The 27,183-nt window shown below is 44.8% G+C and overlaps 1 protein-coding gene across 1 annotated transcript in view; it reads right to left on the reverse strand.

Moving 5' to 3' along the window:
- LOC144889192 (uncharacterized) overlaps positions 1 to 27,183 on the reverse strand; it is a gene marked incomplete at its 3' end in the record, with an annotated part of 76,358 nt that overhangs the window by 18,313 nt on the left and 30,862 nt on the right. The window contains exons 3-4 of the mRNA XM_078769167.1: positions 11,981 to 12,051; positions 11,479 to 11,619 (exon numbers count right to left, since the gene is read on the reverse strand). Of these exons, the coding sequence (XP_078625293.1) occupies positions 11,479 to 11,619; positions 11,981 to 12,051 (212 nt within the window). The remainder of the gene's footprint in view (positions 1 to 11,478; positions 11,620 to 11,980; positions 12,052 to 27,183) is intronic.

The following is a 27,183-nucleotide window of genomic DNA, read 5'->3' on the forward strand; positions in this document are numbered from 1 at the left end:
CCCAGAGGGCCACAATGCATGGTCATACTGGTGGGACCACTCCTCTTAATAGGAGTGAGACCCCTTAATCCACTGGCAGGGAATTACTCCTGCCAGGTCCGATTTCCATGCAGTACTTGTTCAACGTTTTGGGCCCGCCGAGAAGGCCTGCCTTTTTTACACGAAAAAAGGTAAAAAGTCAAACATTTGAACAGCCTTGGACGTGCACCTTGACCCCATGGTCAAGGCACATCGTCAACAAGGCTGTCCCCATAACAATACACATGCGCCTCAACCCCGAGGGGGAAGCGCATGGTCATTCAAACGCATGCATCATGCCCCCCAAAGGGCCACAATGCATGGTCATACAGTTGGGACCACTCCTCTTAATAGGAGTGAGACCCCTTAATCCACCGGCAGGGCATTACTCCTGCCAGGTCCGATTTGCATGCAGTTTTTGCCCCCGTTTTAGGGCCCCGGACAGGGCCTGCCTTTTTTACAAAGAAAAAAGGTAAAAAGTCAAACATTTGAACAGCCTTGGACGTGCACCTTGACCCCATGGTCAAGGCACATCGTCAACAAGGCTGTCCCCATAACAATACACATGCGCCTCAACCCCGAGGGGGAAGCGCATGGTCATTCAAACGCATGCATCATGCCCCCGAAGGGCCACAATGCATGGTCATACAGGTGGGACCACTCCTCTTAATAGGAGTGAGACCCCTTAATCCACCGGCAGGGAATTACTCCTGCCAGGTCCGATTTCCATGCAGTTTTTCGCGTGTTTAGGGCCCACACGGAAGGCCTGCCTTTTTTACAAGAAAAAAGGTAAAAATTCAAACATTTGAACAGCCTGGACGTGCACCTTGACCCCATGGTCAAGGCACATCGTCAACAAGGCTGTCCCCATTACAATACACATGCGCCTCAACCCCGAGGGGGAAGCGCATGGTCATTCAAACGCATGCATCATGCCCCCGAAGGGCCACAATGCATGGTCATACAGGTGGGACCACTCCTCTTAATAGGAGTGAGACCCCTTAATCCACCGGCAGGGAATTACTCCTGCCAGGTCCGATTTCCATGCAGTTTTTCGCGCGTGTTTAGGGCCCACACGGAAGGCCTGCCTTTTTTACGATGAAAAAAGGTAAAAAGTCAAACATTTGAACAGCCTTGGACGTGCACCTTGACCCCATGGTCAAGGCACATCGTCAACAAGGCTGTCCCCATAACAATACACATGCGCCTCAACCCCGAGGGGGAAACGCATGGTCATTCAAACGCATGCATCATGCCCCCCAAAGGGCCACAATGCATGGTCATACAGTTGGGACCACTCCTCTTAATAGGAGTGAGACCCCTTAATCCACCGGCAGGGAATTACTCCTGCCAGGTCCGATTTGCATGCAGGCTTGATTGCGTGTTTAGGGCCCACACGGAAGGCCTGCCTTTTTTACAATGAAAAAAGGTAAAAAGCCAAACATTTGAACAGCCTCGGACGTGCACCTTGACCCCATGGTCAAGGCACAACGTCAACAAGGCTGTCCCCATAACAATACACATGCGCCTCAACCCCGAGGGGGAAGCACATGGTCATTCAAACGCATGCATCATGCCCCCGAAGGGCCACAATGCATGGTCATACAGTTGGGACCACTCCTCTTAATAGGAGTGAGACCCCTTAATCCACCGGCAGGGCATTACTCCTGCCAGGTCCGATTTGCATGCAGGTATTTAAGCGTTTAGGGCCCGCTCAAAAAAGGCCAGCCTTTTTTACACTGAAAAAAGGTAAAAAGTCAAACATTTGAACAGCCTTGGACGTGCACCTTGACCCCATGGTCAAGGCACATCGTCAACAAGGCTGTCCCCATAACAATACACATGCGCCTCAACCCCGAGGGGGAAGCGCATGGTCATTCAAACGCATGCATCATGCCCCCCGAAGGGCCACAATGCATGGTCATACAGTTGGGACCACTCCTCTTAATAGGAGTGAGACCCCTTAATCCACCGGCAGGGAATTACTCCTGCCAGGTCCGATTTGCATGCAGGTATTTAAGCCACCCAGGGCGGCACACTGCGAAAAATCTAACCAATGAGGACCAAAATCGTCTATTAAGATGATCAAGGCACCTCCTAGCTTTAATGGTGAGCACCAGCCACGAATTATGTCTCACACGATAAATACCGCATAACCCGCAAGGAACCAACAGCCTGTCTGCCACACAGACCATCGTTCCCACCAGTGCAAACCAAAACCAGGGGGTGCGGTGCGATCGGCGGGGATAATAATCAACGAACATAACAGCGTGACGAGCGCTGTCCCGATCTCCTGTGGACCGAAGTCCCGGTCCCTGTGGACCATGGTGACCAATTAATAAATCTCTGTCTGTTGACAGAGTGGCCGGGCTGAAGCCTCCAGAAGACCCTTTGGGTCGGAGGTGACGCTTTGGTCTAGGACTTCGGTCCACAGGAGATCGGGACAGCGCTCGTCACGCTGTTATGTTCGTTGATTATTATCCCTGCCGATCGCACCGCACCCCCTGGTTTTGGTTTGCACTGGTGGGAACGATGGTCTGTGTGGCAGACAGGCTGTTGGTTCCTTGCGGGTTATGCGGTATTTACCGTGTGAGACATAATTTGTGGCTGGTGCTCACCATTAAAGCTAGGAGGTGCCTTGATCATATATATATATATATATATATATATATATATATGTATATATGTATATGTGTATATATGTATATGTGTATATATGTATATGTGTATATATGTATATGTGTATATATGTATATGTGTATATATGTATATGTGTATATATGTATATGTGTATATATGTATATGTGTATATATGTATATATGTATATATGTATATATGTATATATGTATATATGTATATATGTATATATGTATATATGTATATATGTATATATATATGTATATATATATGTATATATATATATATATATATATATGTATATATATATGTATATGTATATATATATATATATATATATACTGTATATATATATATATATATATATATATATATATATATATATATATATATATATATATATATATATATATATATATATATATATATATATATATATATACACGAGTGGGGTCACCCATGGGAATCCCATGGACGTGTGTGACATTTCGACATATTGAGTAAGATGCTGCACATTCATTTTTACAAATGGTTACTGGCAATTCATCAGATCCAGAAATGGTGTAATGAACACAATTGATTTATTTCACATAATATGTGACCCCTCACTCCTCTCCACCTGACACTCTCCTCTCTCCACCTGACACTCTCCTCTCTCCACCTGACACTCTCCTCTCTCCACCTGACACTCTCCTCTCTCCACCTGACACTCTCCTCTCTCCACCTAGCACTCCTCTCCTCTCCAATCCCTCACATTCCTCTCCTCTCCAATCCCTCACCTCTCCAATTCCTCACACTCCTCTCCAATACCTCACACTCCTCTCCAATCCCTCACACTCCTCTCCTCTCCAATCCCTCACCTCTCCAATCCTCACACTCCTCTCCAATCCCTCACACTCCGCTCAAATCGCGCCTCACACTCCTCTCCAATCGTGCCTCACACTCCTCTCCAATCCGTCACATTCCTCTCCTCTCCAATCCCTCACCTCTCCAATCCCTCACACTCCTCTCCAATCCCTCACACTCCTCTCCAATCGTCCCTCACACTCCTCTCCAATCCTTCACATTCCTCTCCTCTCCAATCCCTCACCTCTCCAATCCCTCACACTCCTCTCCAATCACACCTCACACTCCTCTCCAATCGCGCCTCACACTCCTCTCCAATCGTGCCTCACACTCCTCTCCAATCGTGCCTCACACTCCTCTCCAATCGCGCCTCATACTCCTCTCCAATCGCGCCTCACACTCCTCTCCAATCGCGCCTCACACTCCTCTCCAATCGCACCTCACACTCCTCTCCAATCGCCCCTCACACTCCTCTCCAATCGCGCCTCACACTCCCCTCCAATCGTGCCTCACACTCCCCTCCAATCGCGCCTCACACTCCTCTCCAATCGCGCCTCACACTCTCCAATCGCGCCTCACACTCCTCTCCAATCGCGCCTCACACTCCTCTCCAATCGCGCCTCACACTCCCCTCCAATCGCTCCTCACTCTCCTCTCCAATCGCTCCTCACACTCCTCTCCAATCGCTCCTCACACTCCTCTCCAATCGCCCCTCACACTCCTCTCCAATCGCGCCTCACACTCCTCTCCAATTGTGCCTCACACTCCTCTCCAATGGCGCCTCACACTCCTCTCCAATCGCACCTCACACTCCTCTCCAATCGCGCCTCACACTCCTCTCCAATCGCGCCTCACACTCCTCTCCAATCGTGCCTCACACTCCTCTCCAATCGTTCCTCACACTCCTCTCCAATCGCGCCTCACACTCCCCTCCAATCGCTCTTCACTCTCCTCTCCAATCGCTCCTCACACTCCTCTCCAATCGCGCCTCACACCCCTCTCCAATCGCGCCTCACACTCCTCTCCAATCGCGCCTCACACTCCTCTCCAATCGAGCCTCACACTCCTCTCCAATCGCGCCTCACACTCCTCTCCAATCGCGCCTCACACTCCTCTCCAATCGCGCCTCACACTCCTCTCCAATCGCGCCTCACACTCCTCTCCAATCACGCCTCACACTCCTCTCCAATCGCGCCTCACACTCCTCTCCAATCGCGCCTCACACTCCTCTCCATTCGCCCCTCACAATCCTCTCCAATCGCGCCTCACACTCCTCTCCAATCGCGCCTCACACTCCTCTCCAATCGCGCCTCACACTCCTTCCCTAACGTGCCTCACACTCTTCTCCAATCGTGCCTCACACTCCTCTCCAATCGCGCCTCACACTCCTCTCCAATCGCGCCTCACACTCCCCTCCAATCGCTCCTCACTCTCCTCTCCAATCGCTCCTCACTCGCCTCTCCAATCGGCTTTTCCCCGTCTCGTTTCTCTCGTTTTTCTCCCGTCTCATTCTTTTTCTTGCTCCATCATGTTCAAGACTGCATTGACGTTCGTCGACGGACTCGTTCGCCCGTCTCATTCGTTTTCTTGCGACATCCTGTTCAAGTCTGCGTTCTTCATCGATCATCTCATTCATTTTGGAAATAGAAGTTTCCACGCAGCGCATGAATTGTCACGATCCTCAAGAGGAAGTGTCTCGTAATCATCAAATGATAAATGGCAAGTAAATTATATTGTGGAAAATTAAAGATTTCAAATAAACCTATTTAAAGTGTATGCGCACATAACTAATGAAAAAAAACGAAGAAATATCTCTCGGTAATTTCCTGAAACATATTTTACTTCCGGATAATAATGTTGAATGAAATAAAAATGAAGAAATATATGTCGGCATCATTGTTGACGTTTTTGTGACGACTGTCATCAAACGAAAAAGTAATATATCTTAACGGAAAAGCAAAAGCGACTTTTTAATATATGTCGACACGTTGCCGTCGGTGTCATGTTGGGCGGTGTATGATACATCATGACGCGGTTTTTAAAAATATATCTCTGCATTTTCCCGCGTGTGTGGAATGTTCTCAATTATTGCTGACACCGAGTCTAAAACCATCGATAAAAATGAAATCATATGGTGAGTTAGATTGGAGATAAAGGCGTGAGAGAGACTCAATGGCCTTGAAGTTACAGGCCTTTGAGAATTCATCTCGTTCTATAAACGGCAACTTTCATCGGATTTTCTTCCCGTTTTTTTTCAACTGAGTCTAAAACTATGTTGGCGACTGTGAAAAATGAAATGATATATCGAATTTGATTTGAAATAAAACTGGGAGAGAGAGCAAGACACCACGGGCCTACAAAACAGGCTTCAAAGCTATGCGAGTTAATAAAATGGTGGATATTTGTTTATATGAAGCCTCTCCCAGATTGGGTGGAGCTATAGGTGGAGCTACTCTGCAAACCGAGTAAGCCACACCCCGGACAGACGTCTAACAGACAGAATCATCTACGGCTATTATAATGTATATATATATATATATATATATATATATATATATATATATATATATATATATATATATATATATATATAGATATGTATATGTATATATGTATGTATGTATGTATATATATATATATATATATATATATATATATATATATATATATATATATATATATATATATATATATATATATATATATATATATATATATATATATATATATACACAGACTTGGCATTTAATATGGAATTTTTTTTTCTTTCTTGACTTGGGTTTACTTTCTTAACTCAGGATATCAATCTGGTGAGTTTCTTTTACACTTTGGTGATTTATTTGTTAAAAGAACCATGTCACTGATTGTCTGTCGCAGCCAGAAGTCAACAACAGGATTATATCACAGGTGGCGTGGCAAAATGTACGGACAGGTGCATTTGATGATTGGCTTCACATTCGGGTATACAAGGGTTGTTGCGTGCTGTATTAGTGGAAAACAACTGCTGCATGTCTCCAAAAGTTATTGCCGCTTCCTCGGAGATGGTACGTCAACTCGAAAATGCTGTTTGTCATGGAGTGGTGGCTTTACGAAATTACGGCATGAAACAGCGTGCCATTGCTCGGCAGTATGGCATCACTCAAGGTCAGGTGTCATAGATCCTGAAACGAAATGCTCAGAGGGGTGTCCCTACTCCAATACCGAGGCCAGGACGTCCCTGCAGAACCACATGGAGGGATGATCGCCAGCTGCACCGGTTAGTCCGCAATGGCCGTACCAAGTCAGCTAATCGGCGTAGGGCTGAGTGGCAGCAACTGACAAATGTGCCTGTATCCAGAAGGCTAGTCAACCAACGACTGGTTCAAGCAGGCTATCGTGCCAGGCGTCCCCTGAGAAAGCCACGCCTGACCAGACAACACCGCCAGCGCCGATTGCAGTGGGCCAGAGAGCACCGTCAATGGCAGCCAGGACACTGGAATCACGTGATCTTCAGTGACGAGTCTAGATTTCTGGTCTATCGTCAAGATGGCCGCGTCCGAGTGCGCAGACAAGTGCATGAAGCCTACAACAAAGATTGTATAGTGCCAAGAGTCCAAGACGGAGGTGGTGGGGTGACCGTTTGGGATGCTTTTCATGCAGGGGGCAAACTGACCTGGTTGTTCTGAATGGAAACCTGAACCAGTTCAAGTACATGGCCATTCTGGAAGAAACATTGCTTCAATTTGCTCGTGCAGCCTTTCGAGGAAACTTTGTCTTCCAAGATGACAATGCACGGCCTCATCCTGCTCGCATGATCCAACACAATTTTTGCTGACCGTGGTGTAGAGCATATGGAGTGGCCTGCCATGTCCCTGGATATGAATCCGATAGAGAACTTGTGGGCAGAAATAACGCGTCAAATCGACCACTTGGACCAGCAGCCGACCTCTGTGCGTGAATTGCAGCAGGCTATTGTCACTTCATGGCAGGGATTCCTGTCCAAACCTTGGCAAATCTCGTGAACAGCATGCCTCAACGTGTACGTGCTCTCCTGAATGCTCGTGGGGGTTACACGAAGTACTGAACTGTAATTTTACTGTCCGTAATCCCAGTCGTAATTGAACTTTTGCTTTTGTTAAAAAATTTTTTGGCTAATGTGCAAAATAAAGAGATACTTCTGGAAAACGTACAGAAGTTTAATACAGTACTGTCCATGAATTGAGTTCGATATCAGTTTACATCACTTTCAAGGATCAATTTATTTGTTTCGAAATGTCAAATGTGGTTTTTGTTTCTTTTAAAGGTCACATTAACAAAATCTAGAATAATTTCAACATAATTCCAATGAACTTTTGGTTTTAAGACATCTTGAAAAGTAAGTTCATCCCCACAAAAAAAAAATTCCATATTAAATGCCAAGTCTGTATATATATATATATATATATCTGTGCAGCGTCTGTCCTGTCCAGTGTTGTGTTGTGTTGTCACTGAACTACTTTCTCAAACTTTTGTGAAATCGTACCAAACTTCTGGAATGCACATATCTCTCCCGTAGGTATGTCCTAAGTGTATTTGTTTTGAAAAAATTTCCAATTTGTTTTTTTTTGGGGGGGGGAATTTTTTTTTTTTGTCAACTTCAATTGTTTATAAAATGTGATATCATGTATATAACAAATACATTTGTGCAAAATAATTGTTTGAATTATGATTGGTTTAAACCATGACAAAACGGCAACTCGGGTACAGTCATTTATCTATATATCGACACATCTGGGCAGTGTCTGTGTTGTCACTTAACGACTCCCTCAAACTTTTGTTTCCGTGGTTGTGAAGTGTTTTTAATAACGTTGTGGTGGTTTTGAATCACGTGGTGGTGAGGTATTTTGAATTATGTGGTGGTGAGGTGTTTTTAAATGACATGGTGGTGAGGTGTTTTTAAATCACATGGTGGTGAGGTGTTTTGAATTAATTGGTGGTGAGGTATTTATAATTACGTTGTGGTGATGTTTTTTAATTATGTGTTGGTGAGGTGTTTAGAATTAGTTGGTGATGAGGTGTTTTGAATTATGTGGTGGTGAGGTGTTTTGAATTACTTGGTGGTGAGGTGTTTTTAAATGACGTGGTGGTGAGGTGTTTTTAATTTCGTGGCGGTGAGGTGTTTTTATTACGTGTTTTTTAGCTGTGAGGTGTTTTTATTACGTGTTTTATGGCTGTGAGGTGTTTTTATTACGTGTTTTATGGCTGTGAGGTGTTTTTAATTTGGTGGTGGTGAGGTTTTTATTACGTGTTTTATGGCTGTGAGGTGTTTTTTTTACGTGTTTTATGGCTGTGAGGTGTTTTTATAACGTGTTTTATGGCTGTGAGGTGTTTTTATTACGTGTTTTATGGCTGCGATGTGTTTTTATTTTCGTGGTGGTGAGGTGTTTTTATTACGTGTTTTATGGCTGTGAGGTGTTTTTATTACGTTTTATGGCTGTGAGGTGTTTTTATTCCGTGTTTTATGGCTGTGAGGTGTTTTTATTACGTGTTTTATGGCTGTGAGGTGTTTTTATTACATGTTTTATGGCTGTGAGGTGTTTTTATTTCGTGTTTTATGGCTGTGATATGTTTTTATTTTCGTGGTGGTGAGGTGTTTTTATTACGTGTTTTATGGCTGTGAGGTGTTTTTATTGCGTGTTTTATGGCTATGAGGTGTTTTTATTACGTGTTTTATGGCTGTGAGGTGTTTTTATGACGTGTTTTATGGCTGTGATGTGTTTTTATTTTTGTGGCGGTGAGGTGTTTTTATTACGTGTTTTATGGCTGTGAGGTGTTTTTATTACGTGGTGGTGAGGTGTTTTTATTACGTGTTTTATGGCTGTGAGGTGTTTTTATTACGTGGTGGTGAGGTGTTTTTATTACGTGTTTTATGGCTGTGAGGTGTTTTTATTACGTGTTTTATGGCTGTGAGGTGTTTTTATTTTCGTGGTGGTGAGGTGTTTTTATTACGTGTTTTATGGCGGTGAGGTGTTTTTATTACGTGTTTTATGGCTGTGAGGTGTTTTTATTACGTGTTTTATGGCTGTGAGGTGTTTTTATTACGTGGTGGTGAGGTGTTTTTATTACGTGTTTTATGGCTGTGAGGTGTTTTTATTACGTGTTTTAAGGCTGAGAGGTGTTTTTATTTTCGTGGTGGTGAGGTGTTTTTATTACGTGTTTTATGGCTGTGAGGTGTTTTTATTACGTGTTTTATGGCTGTGAGGTGTTTTTATTACGTGTTTTATGGGTGTGAGGTGTTTTTATTACGTGTTTTATGGCTGTGATGTGTTTTTATTTTCGTGGTGGTGAGGTGTTTTTATTACGTGTTTTATGGCTGTGAGGTGTTTTTATTATGTGGTGGTGAGGTGTTTTTATTACGTGTTTTATGGCTGTGAGGTGTTTTTATTACGTGTTTTATGGCTGTGAGGTGTTTTTATTTTCGTGGTGGTGAGGTGTTTTTATTACGTGTTTTATGGCTGTGAGGTGTTTTTATTATGTGTTTTATGGCTGTGAGGTGTTTTTATTACGTGTTTTATGGCTGTGAGGTGTTTTTATTACGTGGTGGTGAGGTGTTTTTATTACGTGTTATATGGCTGTGAGGTGTTTTTATTACGTGTTTTAAGGCTGAGAGGTGTTTTTATTTTCGTGGTGGTGAAGTGTTTTTATTACGTGTTTTATGGCTGTGAGGTGTTTTTATTACGTGTTTTATGGCTGTGAGGTGTTTTTATTACGTGTTTTATGGCTGTGAGGTTTTTTTATTACGTGTTTTATGGCTGTGATGTGTTTTTATTTTCGTGGTGGTGAGGTGTTTTTATTATGTGTTTTATGGCTGTGAGGTGTTTTTATTACGTGTTTTATGGCTGTGAGGTGTTTTTATTCCGTGTTTTATGGCTGTGAGGTGTTTTTATTACGTGTTTGATGGCTGTGAGGTGTTTTCAATTTCGTGGTGGTGAGGTGTTTTTATTACGTGTTTTATGGCTGTGAGGTGTTTTAAATTATTTGGTGGTGAGGTGTTTTGAATTACTTGGTGGTGAGGTATTTTGAATTATGTGGTGGTTAGGTGTTTTGAATTACGTGGTGGTGAGGTGTTTTGAATTACGTGGTGGTTAGGTGTAATCGGCCCAAACTTCCAGTCTGCACCTACCCCTCCCCTATGTATGTGCGGAGGGGTTCTTTCTTTAAAAAAAAAACATTCAACCTAAATCTTCAACCTAAATTGCCGATAAAAATGTAATATCACAAACACAACAAATACATTTGTGCAAAGTAATTGTTTGTATTATGATTGGTGAAAATCATGACAACACAGCAACTCAGGTACAGTCATTAGCCTCAGCTAAAATAAGCCCGCTCCTCAGTATCGACGCTTGGTGAGGCGAGCGCAGCGAGCCGAGCCAAGCTAGTATATATATATATATATATATATATATAGAGAGAGAGAGAGACAAGAGGGAAAGGGCCTGTCCATGGAGACCAATCAGCACTCTGACACCATGACCGCTCTGCCCTGACGAATCCGGACAGCAGGGAAGAATGGGGAAGATTTGGCCCCAGACTTGCGTTGGGGAGAGGGGGGGGGGGGGTGTTACAAGTACAACCAACACGAAGAGGCATCCCCGATGTTTGAAGTTAGCTGTGTTGTTTCACTACTCGTGTGTTAACTGGTAAAATGGCTGGTCGATCAGAGGTGAGGCCAATACAAGGGGCAGGGCTGGTCAGTTTGATGCAGGTCATTGCCATTTGGAAAAGACCATAGAGCATAGGGTGTAAACAAATTGTCACGTGGCCTCCATGCTTTTGGACAATTTTCAAACTTGTTCCAAAACGACTTTGTGCAGCCCTTGCTCACATCCTCTGCATCATTTGAGATTCTTGCCTAATTTATCAATACAGAAGTAAAGGTGTCAATCATAAGAATGTTACATTTTAGTTTCACGTAAGTATTACCCCACTGTAAAGACCACATAAAAAAAACTTACCAATAATTGACATTGCTTTAAAATGTACATTGTCCTTCACGATATGACTTTCCACAAAGCCATACCTATTGTATACCATCTTCCGGTATATACTCGTCATATTCGACCCAAAAAGCTTTTTCTGCTCATCAGAAACTTTTTCTGAAAGTACAGGAAAAGGGCGAGCAGGTTAATTATAAATTGCCCCTTGTTGTGTACTTTATAGTCTGTGAACTTTGCAAAGTTAATTTTTCATACCATCAAATATACATATAAAAATTAATTACTTTCTGTGTCGTAAAGAAATGCTAATACACTGAACGGGGCAATATCAAATTTGTAAAACAAGTGAGGTACCCGTGCTATGGACATTTGGGCATTTGGTGAATTATAGTAAGATTCACTAAGTAATTTCTTTGTGTACGGTGTCAAGGCCCATGGAGGGGCATGAACACAGAATGGATCATGATATAACAATGAAAGAAAACAAAAAGCAGAAAGAGTTTATGAAAGTTTCACTTACTTGGATACATCTTATGAGTTGAACCATCAACAAGGAAAGTCGTTGTTTCATCCAAACACATTCCCGATTTCCTGTGCAGATTAGAAAGATGGATAAAAGATAGTTGCAAGTCATTATTTGACTGGGATTATGGAATTTCCATTGAGATTAGAATGCCAAAAGTGTGTCATAAATGTTACGATAGCAACACATGCTTCAGTAGCATCTGGGGGAGTGGAGGGGGGAAGGGGTGGAGGGGATCGAGGGGGAGGTGTAGGTGTGGCAAATATATTTTGCGCCGTGGCGATCGAAATAGCACCTCTGTCTGCAGCAGAGGTCATTAAACCACCTGCACTGTGTGGTAAGTGTACAGGCCAAAATTGCAAGTCGTCCTCCCCGAGGGACAGTGGGTGGGAGTCCCATAACCTGACCCTGGGTACTATTGACACATATGCAGCTTATTACCCCCACTGGCAAAGGAGTCCTGTTTGTCTGTCTGTCTATCTGTCTGTCTATCTGTTTACTTGCAAAATTGCAGATTCGCAAATATATTGGTTGGTTTGGTCTGCTATTGTCTGTCTTTCAATCGCTTGCAGGTCACAATTTTACTCCAAACTTTATGAAACACAACTGCCTGGTAGAGGTAGTCACAAGCAAAAAGCTATTGTTTTTGAGGTCAAAAGGTCAACGGTCAAGGTCACAAAATTCACCAATTTTCATCAGATTAATTATATATATATATATACATATATATATATATACTGTATATCGTATGCACATATATACAGTAAAACCTCGATTTAACGGACTAACCGTAGGGGGTGTCCCTTAAATCGATTGATTATTTTTGAATGGTAATAAATGCCCAACCGTGCATAAAAGACATTATTAAACAGTTTTATGCAGTGGTTGTATGCAATAAAAACACTCATACAAGAAATAAACAATGAAAAATCACTCATAGAGCAACACTTGGCAAAACAGAACAAGGCAGAATGGCACTCAATAGAGAATCCTTTTGACCTCACAAATAATTGGTGGTTGAATTCAGTTAGCTGATATGAAAATCCAATTCAAATTTCAAGTCAATCAGATGAAAATTGAGGCATTTAGAAATTCGGAAAAAGTGGTTGACCTTTGGCCTATGTTGACCTTTTGGCCTATTGTGATCTGAAAAATTATACGTGGTTGAATTCAGTTAGCTGATATGTAAATCCTATTCAAAATTCAAATCAATCAGATGAAAATTGAGGATTTTAGAAATGTGAAATTGTTGTTGACCTTTGGCCTATGTTGACCTTTTGGCCTATGCTGATCTCAAAAATAGTTGGTGGTTGAATTCAGTAAGCCGACATGTAAATCCTATTCAAATTTCAAGTCAATCGGATGAAAATTGAGGATTTTAGAAATATGAAAAAGTGGTTGACCTTTGGCCTATGTTGACCTTTTGGCCTATGTTGATCTCAAAAATAGTTGGTGGTTGAATTCAGTTCACCGATATGTAAATCCTATTCAAATTTCAAGTCAATCGGATGAAAATTGAGAATTTTAGAAATTTGAAAAAAGTGGTTGACCTTCGCCCTAAGTTGACCTTTTGACCTTTTGACCCCAAAAATATATAGCATTTTGTCGGACCACGAACTCTACCTTTTTGTAAAGTTTCGTGAAGATCGGTTTAAAATTGTGTCCTGTGGGCAAGTATAAGTGAGCGGACAGACAAACAGGCAGACACACACACAAACAAACACACACACAAACCGGAGTGAACAACATAGTTGCAAAAAAAAAAAAAAAATTCCCCAAGTAACAAACAAACACACAAACCGGAGTGATCAACATACTTGCAAATTATTTTATTTTTTTTGCCAAGTAATAAAACAAGCATGTCATAGAAATAAAATAAACAAGTGCAGATACATTCAAAGTACACCGCCCACATGCCAAATAATTAAATATCCTCCAGCGCGGCATTGCCAGGGCGCCTCCGGCACCCGGCAATACCGCCGTGGAGCTCAGAGACTGTATTTGGAAGGGGAGGTGCACAATATTTGATTTATTAATTGCATAATTAAAATCAATAAAAGATTGTCATAAAATATTTTCATAATCAATTGGCTCATAGCATAACTAAACCACTAGTGCTTCATCCGAAGATGTAACTTTTAGAAATTTAATTAAATAAGTCATTAATAAAAAATTTTTAATAATTAATTTATCAATCAATAAATAATTAATCGATTAATTGATTAATCAATAAATCAAAAATACCCTTTACAGACAAATAACTTGGTCATTGTCATGTCCAAATATCAGCTTCCTAGCTCAAAAGGCTCAAAAGATGCCTAAGCTATTGGCCAGATGAGAAAGAAAATAAATAAATGATTAATAATGAAAATAAATAAATAATAATCATAAAATTAAATAATTCATCAATTGGCTAATATAACACATAAACCACCACCATTTCATCCGAATCTGTAACTAAAAAAAAAAAAAAGTTTTCGTCATTCATCGAATAATTAAATAATTAATCGATTAATTGATTACTCAATACATAAAAAATAGCCTTTACAGCCAAATCACATGGTCATTGACATGTACAAATATCAGCTTCCTAACTCAAAAGGTGCCTGAGATCATTCCCAGAAGAGAAAGGAAATGTATAAGTACTTAATTAATCGATAATAATTAAATAACTCATCAATTAATCGATTAATCAAAAAACAAAAATTGTGCCGAAATTGCTCACTATTGTGCCGAAATTTCAGCTTCCTAGCTCAAAGGATGGCTGAGATATCGCCCGGACAAACAAGAAAGAAAACAAGAAAACAAACGAGAAAACAAACAACCAGAGTGAAAACTGAGTACTCCCTTTCAGCGTGCGTCATTGCCGAGCCCCCCTTTGGTGCCCGGCATTGACGTTATGCCACGCCTGGAGATGGCATAGGAAAGGAGCGGTGTACAGTACTTCATTGTACTCAGCATTTGTGCCGTGATTGATAGTGGTAACTCAGACAATACTTTTATGCTGAGTCGGAGCGAAGAGGCTGAGGAGGTGAGAATGATCCAATGAATCAGCACCTTCAGAGTAGGGTTGCTAATTTAATCGTTTGTTTATTGACATCATACTCGTCACACACGCAGGCAACCGATACACCCATACTCTAACTTTGCAATGAACTCTAATTTCTGCGCAACACACACATTCTTCATATCGGATGGCATTCCGGGGCTTCCCCACGGGAAACCCCTACGTGTCCGTCACTTTACGTCACTCCTATCTTGACATCCAGCGACCTCCACCACGGCCACTTTCTTCCCCTCTGCGAACTTCACCACTCTCCCTCCCTTCGTGGGACTTCTCCAAACAATCTCTGGTCGCGGGATGTCCCGCGGCCCTCACACCACTTACGCACACGGGCCGTACCGTTGTCTTTTGCACACCATGCAGCTCACAAGCCGCCTCGTGATCCCTCGCATACCATTCACACACCACTTCTGTACATGGCCGCCTCGCTACATTTCACTCACACGGGCTATTTCACAACCATTCACACTCGCTCTCTCATGCCATGCTACTCTTCCATGCTCAATCGCACATGGACTGTCCTATCATGCCCATGGAATATGGATGTGGTGTTGTGCAAAGGAGGTACGCTAGAGGGGGCGTGGCCAAGAGGAGGAGGAGTTCCGGGTAAAGGACGAAGTGGGGAGAGGATTGGAACGGGACGTGCGTTCGATGTTGGATTGAATAAAACTGTTGGACCTTACTGAATGAATTCTTCATTCTTGGAGTACTTCACGACACAACATACTGGCAACGAGAATGGGATTGAACGTGAATCCACCGACACCCTTTCTGCAAAACCCGGGTGAGCCTTCGATGCCTTTTACGGCCTGGACTCGTGTCTTTGAAAACTACGTTCTGGTGATACAGGAGACTACACTGGCTGATGCGAGGAAGCGCGCACTTTTGATACATTGCTTGGGCACCGAAGGTCAGAGACTCTTCTATACATTAACAGTAGCTGATAATAGCTATGAGACTGCACTTGCGGCCTTGAGGAATTTTTTTGTCCCAAGACTTCATGTCGTGGCAGAACGATATAAATTTCGGCAACGTGATCAGGAAAATGGCAGTGAGTCCACGGAGCAATACATTGCTTCATTAAGGGAGATGGTCGTCCCATGTGAGTTAGGAGAGCTGGCAGCCGAAATGATCTGGGACCAGCTGGTCGAGAAAACAAACTCACCTCACATTAGAGAGCAGTTACTGCTAGAAACGGGACTGACATTACAGAAAGCTATAACCATCGCAACACAGACTTGAATCGGAAATGGCGGAGGCCAAGATCATAGGCCAAGGGGCTGCTAGTGCCATACAGGCCATACACCCTGTACACCCTGTGCAGACACAGGATTCGCAGAGCAGCAAAAGACCCTTTAGACTCGCTGGGAGAGGTATTTCAGATCAGCGATCACAACTGGCTCAAGGGAAGACATGTTATAGATGCGGTTCTGTAAACCACACAGCTAATTACTATGGATGCCCAGCAAAGGATGCACAGTGCAACAGCTGCAAAAAGAGAGGACATTTTGCTAAAGTATGCTCAAAGCAGGTTCACGAAGTGACTGTGCCTGTCGTGAATGTGTTGAGTGTGGACAATACGACTCGAGATGCTGATAAGATAATGTGCACTGTACAAGTTACTGCTGCTGGGGGAGAGCCGATGGACATTGAACTAATGTTAGATACAGGCTCGGCAGTATCCATACTTCCTGAATCTGTCTACATGTAATGTATCAATAATGTGTCACTGACTGAGCCAAAACTATACTTGGTTAGCTACCTGAGAAACCCGATTCCTGTGCGTGGTTGCCTGCATGCCGATGTGACTTTCGAGAATCACTGTGCACCTGATGAATTCTACATAGTGCAGAGCGGCACTGCCATTCCATTCTGGGCAGAGACCTGGTTGCTGCAGCCGACATGCAATTACTGAATGGTCGCATCACTTCGACCACCCAAAACAGGACAAATCGAACTCCAGTGGCAAATGTTACAGGTGACAGCAAGGAGGACACCCTGGGCTGTGTCAAAGGGGTTTATTCATCTCGTTAAAATACGACCTAATGTGACTCCAATCTAGCAAAAGCTGCGCCGCTTGCTTTTTTCTGTGAGAGATGCTGTTTCTCAGGAGTTGAAAAAGCTCGTTAAATTGGATGTAATTGAGCCAATTGAATCTTCAGAGTGGGTTTCACCAATTGTAGTGACAATGATGAAAAACGGAGAGATTTGTCTGTGTGTGGATTTAAGAGAACCAAATAAAGCGGTGGTGATTGATGGATATCCTTTTTTTTTTTTTTTTTTTTTTTTTTTTGGTATACAAGATCGAGGCTCGTGAAAGAGCGAACATTAATCACACAGAAAGACAAACCGACACATAAAACATATAACATAGGGAGCGGTAGACAAGATGGGGAGAGAGGGGGAAGGACACAAACACAACATTTGAGAGCAGGGACCGAGAGACATGGAGACATCGAGAGATCTGAGAGAGGGCGAGGGCTTTGGGGGGGGGGGCGTGGGAAGGGGGCGGTGGGAGAGGTATAAAACATATGGACACTGCCAGGACTTCCAGGAAAGAAGTTGGAATTTCAAACAAGGTGGATCTGGGGTGAATTAGCGGGGGTAGAAAAGATCAAGGTTTTGGATGGGGGAAGATAAGAGATGGTGGTGAACAGCTGTTTTAAAGACCTGGAGGGAGGAGTGGGATTGAAGGGAGTGAGGGAGTTTGTTCCAGAGGCGGGAGAAAAGAGGAATGAAAGAGTGAAGGTGAGCAGAGAGCCGAGATTTCGGCAGTTTAACCATCAGAGGGTTGCTGGCAGATCTTGTGCGACCTGTAGGAATATTTGGGGGACAGAGCACAGAGAGAGCTGGGGGTGCAAGGCCGGAGAGGAGTCGGTAGAAGACAGAAAGACCACCTACCTGCCTGCGGTGAGTGAGTGAAAGGCCCTCAGAGATAGCTTCATCGCGGGAGATTCCAATAATTCTGAAAGCTTTGGTTTCAACAGCGTGAAGCCGAGCTAGGTGTGAGGCAGGAGCACCGGCCCATAGGGGAGAACAGTATTCCATTGAGCTGCAGATGAAAGCCTTGTATGTGGTGAGGAGCTCAGGTGTGCCGAGGAAGGACTTCGCACGACGGAGGATGCCCAGTCGGCGACTGGCTTTGGAGGCCAGCTTGGAAATGTGGTTTTCCCAAGAAAGATCATGGCAGATAGTGAGACCCAAAATCTTGAGCAAAAGAACTTCTTGGAGAGGATTGTTGAGAAAGTAGATGGGAGGGTTGTCCAGTCGATCTTTTCGGAGAGACATAGTAAGAGTGTGAGATTTATCAGGATTGAAAGACATGTTCCACTTGTTTGACCAGTCTGTGATTTTGTCCAGGTCTTCAGAGAGTGAGGAGGCAGCAGACTGCCGATCTGAGGGAAGAGGAATGGAGCGGCAGAGAGTGGAGTCATCAGCAAAGAGATAGAGAGGATTTTCGAGAGAGTCAGAGAGATCATTGATGAAGACCAGAAAAAGCACGGGGCCCAGAACACTGCCTTGGGGAACTCCAGCCTGAACAGGAAGAGGAGATGAGAGAAACCCATTCAGGGCCACACGTTGACGACGACTAGAGAGGAAGTCCGCCAGCCATGCGTGGAGATTTCCATGGATACCAAAGGAGGAGAGTTTGGTGAGCAGAGCGGGGTGCCAGACCGTGTCGAAGGCACGTGATATGTCGATGGAGACAGCTGTAATTTCCTGTTTGGCATTGAGGACCTCCATCCATTGTTGAGACAGCAGAAGCAGCATGTCCAGAGTAGAGTGACCTGGTCTGAAACCAAATTGATGATCAGAGATCAAGCCATTGGAGAAGAGGAAAGATTTCATATCCGAAGCAATGATGGATTCCATGACTTTGCTGATAATTGGGAGAAGGCTGATTGGTCTGTAGTTGCTCGGATCTGTTTTTGCACCTTTTTTGTGCAAAGCGGTGATGTTGGCTGATTTCCAAGCAGATGGCAGTTGACCTTGAGCAAAAGAGAGGGTGAAGAGAACAGAGAGAGGGTGAGATAGAGCAGCAGAGCAGGATTTTAGGACCCGTGGGCTGATACCGTCGGGTCCAGTTGCAGAATCAGAGTCGAGGGTTGACAGAAACTTTTCCACCTTGTCAGGAGGAAAGGACACGGAGTCCAGGAGCAGCAGGGTACGACTGGGTATGGTGGGTACAGAGAGGGATGGGTTTGGGACACAAGATTTAGAGGCAAACACAGAGTTGAGGCATTCAGCTTTTTCACTTGCGGAGTCAGCTGTGTAGCCGTTTGAGGTAAGGGAGGGGATGGAGGGGGAACAAACACCAGAAACGGATTTGACCAGACGCCACCAGGATTTGGAAGAGGGAGACAGATAAGAGAGTTCGGTCTTGAGAACGGAGAGATATTGTTTCCTGGCTCTCCTGAGGGTGGACACACACTTGTTTCGGGCTTTGTGAAAGGAAATGAGATTTCCTTCCGTTGGATTTGCTTTCCAGGAGACGAAGGCAAGTTGTTTCTGGGCAACAGCCTCACCACAAGATTCCGTGTACCATGGACGGGAGGAAGGGTATGACAACTGAAGACGAGATGGGATAAATCTGTGCATGAGAGAGAGCAATTTACTTTGGAAGAATTCCCAGGATGAGTTGATGTCAGAGGTGGTAGAGATGGGAGACCAGTCCAGATGATTGATGGCTGCTGGAAGACCGTGCCAGTTGGCCTGAGTGAAATGCCAGACTCGTCGACGCTGAGCAGGCTCCCTGAGGATGGTCAGAGAGATGTCCACTTTAACAAGGACATGATCAGATGATCCGATCGGAGCAGAAGAAGAGCAGCAGACATTTTCAGGGAAGTTAGTCATAACCAAGTCCAGAAGAGAAGATGTTCCGTTGACTGAGATCCGGGTCGGGAAATTGACAGATTGTGTCAGTCCCAGTGAGTCGCAGAAGTCCTTTGCTGAGGAGCCATGGCTGGTGAGAGAGGTACCCACACCCAGCCAACTGGCATGATGACAGTTGAAATCACCACATATGAGGAAGAGAGAGTTGGGATGAGTAGATAGAAGTTGGTCCATATCATCAGACAGCGAGATGTAGATGGAGTCATCACTGTTTGGTGGACGGTACAACACACATATGAACAAGAGGTGGGAGCGAAGGGGAAGCCGTAGCCAGAGGTATTCCTGGGGGTGAGGTGGAGAGAGTGCAGTGCAGGGCGAGTGAGGAAGAGAGTTTTTGATAAAGATAGCAACCCCGCCTCCAGGACGAGGCTCAGGTCTATCATACCGGAGGAGGGAGTAGCCCGGGAGAGATACTATGGAATCAGAGACATCATAAAGGAGGAAAGTTTCTGTTAAGCAGATCACGTCTGGTTTGACAGAAGCAACCTGTATGGAGAGATCAGTTAAGTTTGAACGAAGGCCCCGGATGTTTGAGGTCCATACCGTTAATGAAGAGGAAGGGGGAGCATCAGATACAGAACAGGGGGGAGGAGGGGTAGGGTAAGCTGTGGAAGAGGTGGAAGAGGTAGGGAGAGCTGTTGAAGGTGTGTCAGAGATTTCAGAATAGCTCGGAGAAAGGGAAGGATGGGGCGGACAAAAGGTTTGATGGTGATTGGGTGAGCCACAATGAGGTGTTATTTGAGGAGGGGGAAGAGCGAGGCAGAAGGTTGGGGGAGATGGAGGTGAGAGTTTGAAGGGGGAAGAAGCGGGGAGGACGCTTTGAGGAGGGGGAGTGAGAGGGGGGAAATTGAGAAGCAATGAGGGTGGGGAGATTTGAAGGGGAGGGGTGAGGGGGGAGTTTGGGAGGGAAGGGACAAGGGGAGGGATTTGAAAGGGATGGGATATGGGGGAGATTTGGAGGGGAGGGGTGAGGCAGGAGTCTAGGAGGGGAGGGGCGAGGGGGCGTCTTGGCGGGGAGGGGTGAGGGGGTAGTTTAGGAGGGAGGGGGCAAGGGGGGAGATTTGAAAGGGATGGGTGATGGGGAAGATTTGGAGGGGAGGGGTGATGGGGAAGATTTGGAGGGGAGGGGTTATGGGGAAGATTTGGAGGGGAGGGGTGAGATTGGATTTTTGAAAGTGTACGATTTATGGGAAACGAACATTTATTGCAAAATGAGTTTCTTGTGACCTTCGAGTTAAAAATACGTTTAAGGACGCTGGATGGAGGATGGAGTGCAGGAGAGTTTAGGGAATGTAGAAAAAAGGCACTATAGGAGATGGATATTTTTTTTGGGATGAATTGATTTGGTGAGCAAGTCGAAAGCAGCCTTTTAAAGAAGAAGAAGAAAAAGGTGTTATAAAATATGACGGAATACATAACTTGAGGGGAAAGTGTAAACATTGAAGGTTAATGAGTGAAAACTATCTGGGGAAATGGGGGAGAAACACGTGGTCGAAGAACGAACGAACGAATAAGAATGAATAAATGAATGAGAACAGAGAAGGAAATGTTTTTTTTTTGTTTGTTTGTTTTTTTGAGTTGAGATTTACACAAGGAAGTAGGCTATGGGTGAAAAGACTGGGAATACAGAGAACGAAAGTTATTGGATCACAAACGACGGACCACTGAGAGAAAAACAAAGCCTCAAGGTTGTACAGTGCACACTGTACAAGGCCTCAAGACACGACACGAATTAACACGATTTTCAATACAGGTATGAAAGATTTGCACCGAAAAATCTTCGTCGGGACACAATATACGTACAACACCATAAATAAATACAGTTTTAACGAAAATACAAATGGGAACAATCACTTAACTTCGATTTCAAATCGTTCGCGACGCGGCAAAGGCCTTGCTCGCGACACGGCAAACAGACGATCAATTTATGAAAGATAAACACCGAGAAACAACCAAAGTTGCACACAATAACTTCACACACCGAAAGATAAATACAGTTTCGACAAAATACAATTGTGAACAGACTTAACTTCGAAAAACGTGGAGACCGTGTGGAGCTTCGAAAATCCCTGCCGCCGTCTCCAAGATCTCACGAGTACTGACTCTCCACCTGTGGAGAGTCCACCTGTGGTTAAGGGATCTGTACTGACTCTTCCACATATGGAGGAGATGTTTGCCGAGCTGCGAGGCAGCACGCTTTTCTCCACACTGGATCTGCAAAGTGCGTACCACCAGGTTGTATTGCATGAGCACAGCAGGGACCTCAATGCCTTCATTACGCCTGAGGGATTGTTTCACTACAAACGAATCCCTTACGGGCTCGCTTCAGCACCCAATTGTTTCCAGAGGATGATGTCTGCCATTTTAATAAACCAACCCGGAGCTCGGTGTTACCTAGCCAATGTAATCGTTTTTGGAGGGACTCCCAAAGCACATGATAAAAACCTCAGAGAGGTACTACAACATATCGATGCAGCTGGGCTGAAACTGAACCTTTCAAAATGCCACTTCAGACAGACGGAGTTGCCATTTTTAGGACATGTGGTGTCACATGCAGGACTGAAACCTGACCCTGCTCATGTTGTTGCTGTGTCACAAGCACCCCCACCGAAAGACGTACAGAGTTTACGCTCTTTTCTCGGACTCACGTCATGGTATGCAAAATTCATCCCTAACTATGCATCGGTCGTGGAACCTCTGAGAGAATTATTACGGGGACCACTCACCTTCTCCTGGTCAGTCAAGGCACAGCAAAGTTTCGACTCAGTTAAAGAACTGATTGTCAGTAGTCCAACTCTCGCTCTTTTTGATCCAGAGCTATACAGTATAGTGACAAGTGATGCCTCTGATTTTGGTCTTGGAGCGGTCCTGATGCAAATCCACGCTGACAAAACAGAGAAAACCATTGCATTTGCATCCCGAACGCTGGCTGAATCGGAAAGAAAATATTCCACGGGGGGAAAGGAAGCGCTTGGATGCATGTGGGCGACAGAGAAGTGGAGGACTTATCTCTAGGGCAGACATTTCACATTACGCACTGACCACAGTCCTCTCACTACACAGCTTTCCAGAAAAGGATTGGGAAGAGCTGGAATGCACGTGGCAAGATGGTCCACATGGCTTCTGTCATTTAATTATGACATTCAGTACAAGCCTGGCTCTGAAAACGTAACAGCTGATTGCTTGTTTCGCCTGCCACTACCTACTTCAGAGCCAAGCCTGGGGGATGATGTTGAGGTTGTCGCGCTCACATCGACCCTCATTGCTGTGACAGCTGAAGAATTCAAAACTGCCTGTATTTTTTGTCCTGTTCAAGCAAAGTTGCGTGAAATGCTTACAAAGCGCTGGCCGAAAACGTCAAAAGGCCTGGATCCTGATCTTCCTTACTTCAGATTCCAAAGTGAACTGTCATTACAAGAGGACTGTGTGATGAGAGGTACTCACTGCCTGCTTGTCCCGGATGCACTTCAACCACATTTCATCAAATTAGCACATGACACTCACCAGGGCATAGTGAGGACAAAGCAGCGGTTAAGGGATCTGTACTGGTGGCCGGGAATGGACGCGCATGTAGAGTCCGCAATCAAAGCTTGCATTACTTGTCAGCAGCACGACAAGACAGCTGTGAAACACGCATCACCACTGCAGCCGGTTCCTTATCCTGATGCAGCTTGGGAGAAACTGGCAATCGACATAGTGTGGCCCTTCGATTCTGCACCACTGGACTGTCGTTTTGCTATCACACTCATCGATTACTTTAGCAAATGGCTAGAAATTGCCTTCACCTCCCAGGTCACTTCCACTACAGTGATCAAGTTCCTGTCATCTGTCGTCAGCAGAGAAGGCAACCCAAAAGAGTTGATATCCGACAATGGTTCACAATTCACTTCTCGGGAATTTGAAACCTTTCTGAAAGACAGAGAGATTACACACAGAAAGTGAGCAGTCCACTACCCACAAGCGAATGGAGAAATAGAACGATTCAATCGAAGCTTAAAAGAAAGCTTGCTCACTGCTAACATCAAGGGTAAAGACTGGAAAACATTTACAACGGACTCTCTTCAAACATACCGGGCAACCCGACATGCCACAACACAGCGATCACCTGCTGAACTGCTTCATGGGAGAGAGATGCACACCAAGCTGCATGTATCTGTGTTACAGATGCCAAAGGCCAACACACCATCACGCAAAGACACAGCACTCGCATTACAAGAGAAGCAGAACAAGCAAAAGGCGTACACTGACAAACCACTCCTTCCTGACATCACCGCACAACCAGCTCAAGACACATCAGAATATGTGCCAGTCGGCCGGGATGTCAGAGTTCGCAGACCTCCACTCTGGACACGAGATTATGTGATGTCATCTAAAGTTTTTAGAGAGTAAGAAAAGGAAGCTATGATAAACTGTTGCATGTTTATTATTACTTGTTTTATGGTTAATCCATGCTGTGGTATTACTACATTTCAACTTCTCGTTAAATATATATATATTTATATATTGTTACGGTTTTTAGAACCTTCACTTGTAAATAATAATTCTTGTAAATAATTCTCTTCACCCATAGTTCGTCCATACTATGGGTGAAGGTTGCACCCATAGTTGCAATGACCAAGAAAAAGGTTGCACCCATAGTTAGTCCATATTGCAACACGTAGGGCACCATAGGAACTTCTTCAGTTATTTCATTAGTATGTGTTTCAGGTAAGGCTCTGTTTCCAATAGTTTGACTCTGCGTTGCATTAATCAAATAACCTAGGTCCCTTGTTCAATCCCCTTCATTTTGCGGCTTTAGCCTCCCTCCAAATTGTATTGTGCGTCTCTGCCAGCCGCAGCGCTGGCTCCAAATGCCATTAACCACACGGTCAAGCTGGAGAAAAAGGGAGAGGAGTTGTCGGAGCGAGGCATGGCCCCATCAACGTGTCACGAAGGGAGGAGCCGGTGAACCCTCGCGACCAATCAGGGCCGAGGCGTGTTCACCAATGTAGGCGGACCTAAAAAGCATGCGGCTTGATACGCGAGCGCGTGATAAAAGCGCTCGCGTGGGACTATTTCGAGAGAGAGGGAGAGACGGTGAGAGAGAAGAGGTTGAGGAGGTTGTGAGGCAGAGCAGGAGAGCCAAAGAGGTACCAGAGAACGCGACCAGACACGAAGCTTAGTGAGAGAGTCGGTCCGATCGTGCCGACAATATCGCGGCAATATCAACCGCGCTGCCTGCCAGGTTTCGCCACGGAACCGGAGCGTGAACCAGAGTGGAATACGTGGACCGGAGTGGAGCGTGAACCTGGAGCCGGACCTCAACGCCTGAAGCATCTGCCAGGACCTTCATCCCCTGCCATCTGCCTGGACCTTCTCCTCCTTCCTGCTATTACCCTTTCGTGTAAGTCTGTCTGTATTGTCCTGGGCGTGTTAATTAAGACTGTGTAAGCTTGCCCTGTGTCCTTTTGCTCTTCTTCTTGTATATGCCCTTCTTTCGTTTCCTCTTTTAGTAGTATAGTAATAAACCATATTTGTTCTTTCCTTACCTTTTGGTTTCCTCTATTCGATCGCTTTCGTCTTTTCTCCCCATTGAGTACCCGTGGCACGATTAGAACCGCTCAGAATCGGGTTAGTATTCTATTGTTAACGGCCCGAGTCGCAGCTCGCTTCGCTCGGCGTATCCATTAACGCTGCGGCCCAGGTGGGAGTTATCTCCTCGCTTACGGCCGGTGGTAGTACTTAGGTAATAAGACGAATTGGGCTTACAACCCTACTTACCACCGACCGGAAGTGACGTCATAGCTTCCAGGATCGGAGACGGCCAGCTTAAAAGACAAGGAGACTAACCCCCCCCCCCCTTGGTATATATATATATATATATATATATATATATATATATATATATATATATATATATATATATATATATATATATATATATATATATATATTGTTACGGAACCCAACGTCGGCCTATGTTCCCCTTTGAGGGGGGATTAGTCCCCTCGATTATTGCTGACCGACGTGGTCCCTGAAGCTGCACCGCGACCTCCGAAAAAGCCGGTGAGCAGCTTCGTTCGTGACCGCGGATTGGGATGTTAATTTGCCAAGCGGATGGCAGCCGCGGCCCGAACCGTTAACAATGACTAACCAGATTCTCAAACGTTGGCCAAATCGTGCCAGCGGTATTCAATTTGGAAAAGACAAAGACGACGGATGTGAAGAAGAAGAAGACAAGAGGTAGGAAATACGAATATGATTTATTTACTATTTACAATCAAAAGAAACCAAGGAGAAGGAAGGATAATAAAAGAAACCAGAAAGAGGGACGGACCAGAAGGACACAGTGAAACTTAGCTTACCTATGCAGTCTTACTTAACCCAGGACAGAACAAACAAAGACGGACTCACACGAATGGGGAAATGAAGGCAGGAACGATTCGGTGGAAGGAGAGGAAGGTTCAGCTTGGACCAGAGGACGATCGGGCCGGGAGGGAGCAGCCGCCGACTCTCCACACTCTCGTTCGTCCGGCGGCGTTGCTCGTGGCCATGGGTCGAACTGCCGTTAGAAACTCAACCCCACCCAGCTGCGGTGGATTCAGCGGCGGTGGACTCCCCACATTTCTGCTGTGGGGCCTTCCTTGGTCAGCCGCTCCAACTGGACTCTCCGCTCCTCCTCAACTGGACTGGACTCGACTGGGCTCCGGTGGACTGCCAACTCTCTCACGCATCTGCCGTCTCTTGCGCAACTCTTTGAACTCAGAACTTCTTTGCCTTTACCAAGCTCATCTGGACTCTTTTTTCAAAGGCTTCCGTGCGCGCTTATATAACGCCGCGGGCGATCAAGCCGCCGGCCTCCAGGACACGCCCATCAGTGAGCTCGCCTCGGCCCTGATTGGTGGGCACGGGCTCTCTGGCTCCACCCTTGATGACGATGGGCGGGCACGCCCTTCTTCCCCGAGTTGGAGCACATGGGCAATGGCGGCGAATGCAGTTGGCAATAGAGGCTTTGGGAATGGGGATGAAAGGGGATCTATCTATTTGAATTCGGTGCAATGGAGTGTCAATTAATGGAAGACACAGCCTTAACCTACATAGAATAAGGAAATAAACTACCAACCAGGAGGAAATCTATGATTGGCTAACGTGATTGTTTATGACCTAATTACGGGACGCACTTTGACCTTTATATACAACTGGAGGAAGGAGGGTGATATTTTACAATGTACTACACAATAAAAAACACAATTCTCATATCCAC

Source organism: Myxine glutinosa, unplaced genomic scaffold (genome assembly GCF_964187855.1).
Source record: "Myxine glutinosa unplaced genomic scaffold, kmMyxGlut1.1 SCAFFOLD_1592, whole genome shotgun sequence".
NCBI lineage: Eukaryota > Metazoa > Chordata > Myxini > Myxiniformes > Myxinidae > Myxine > Myxine glutinosa.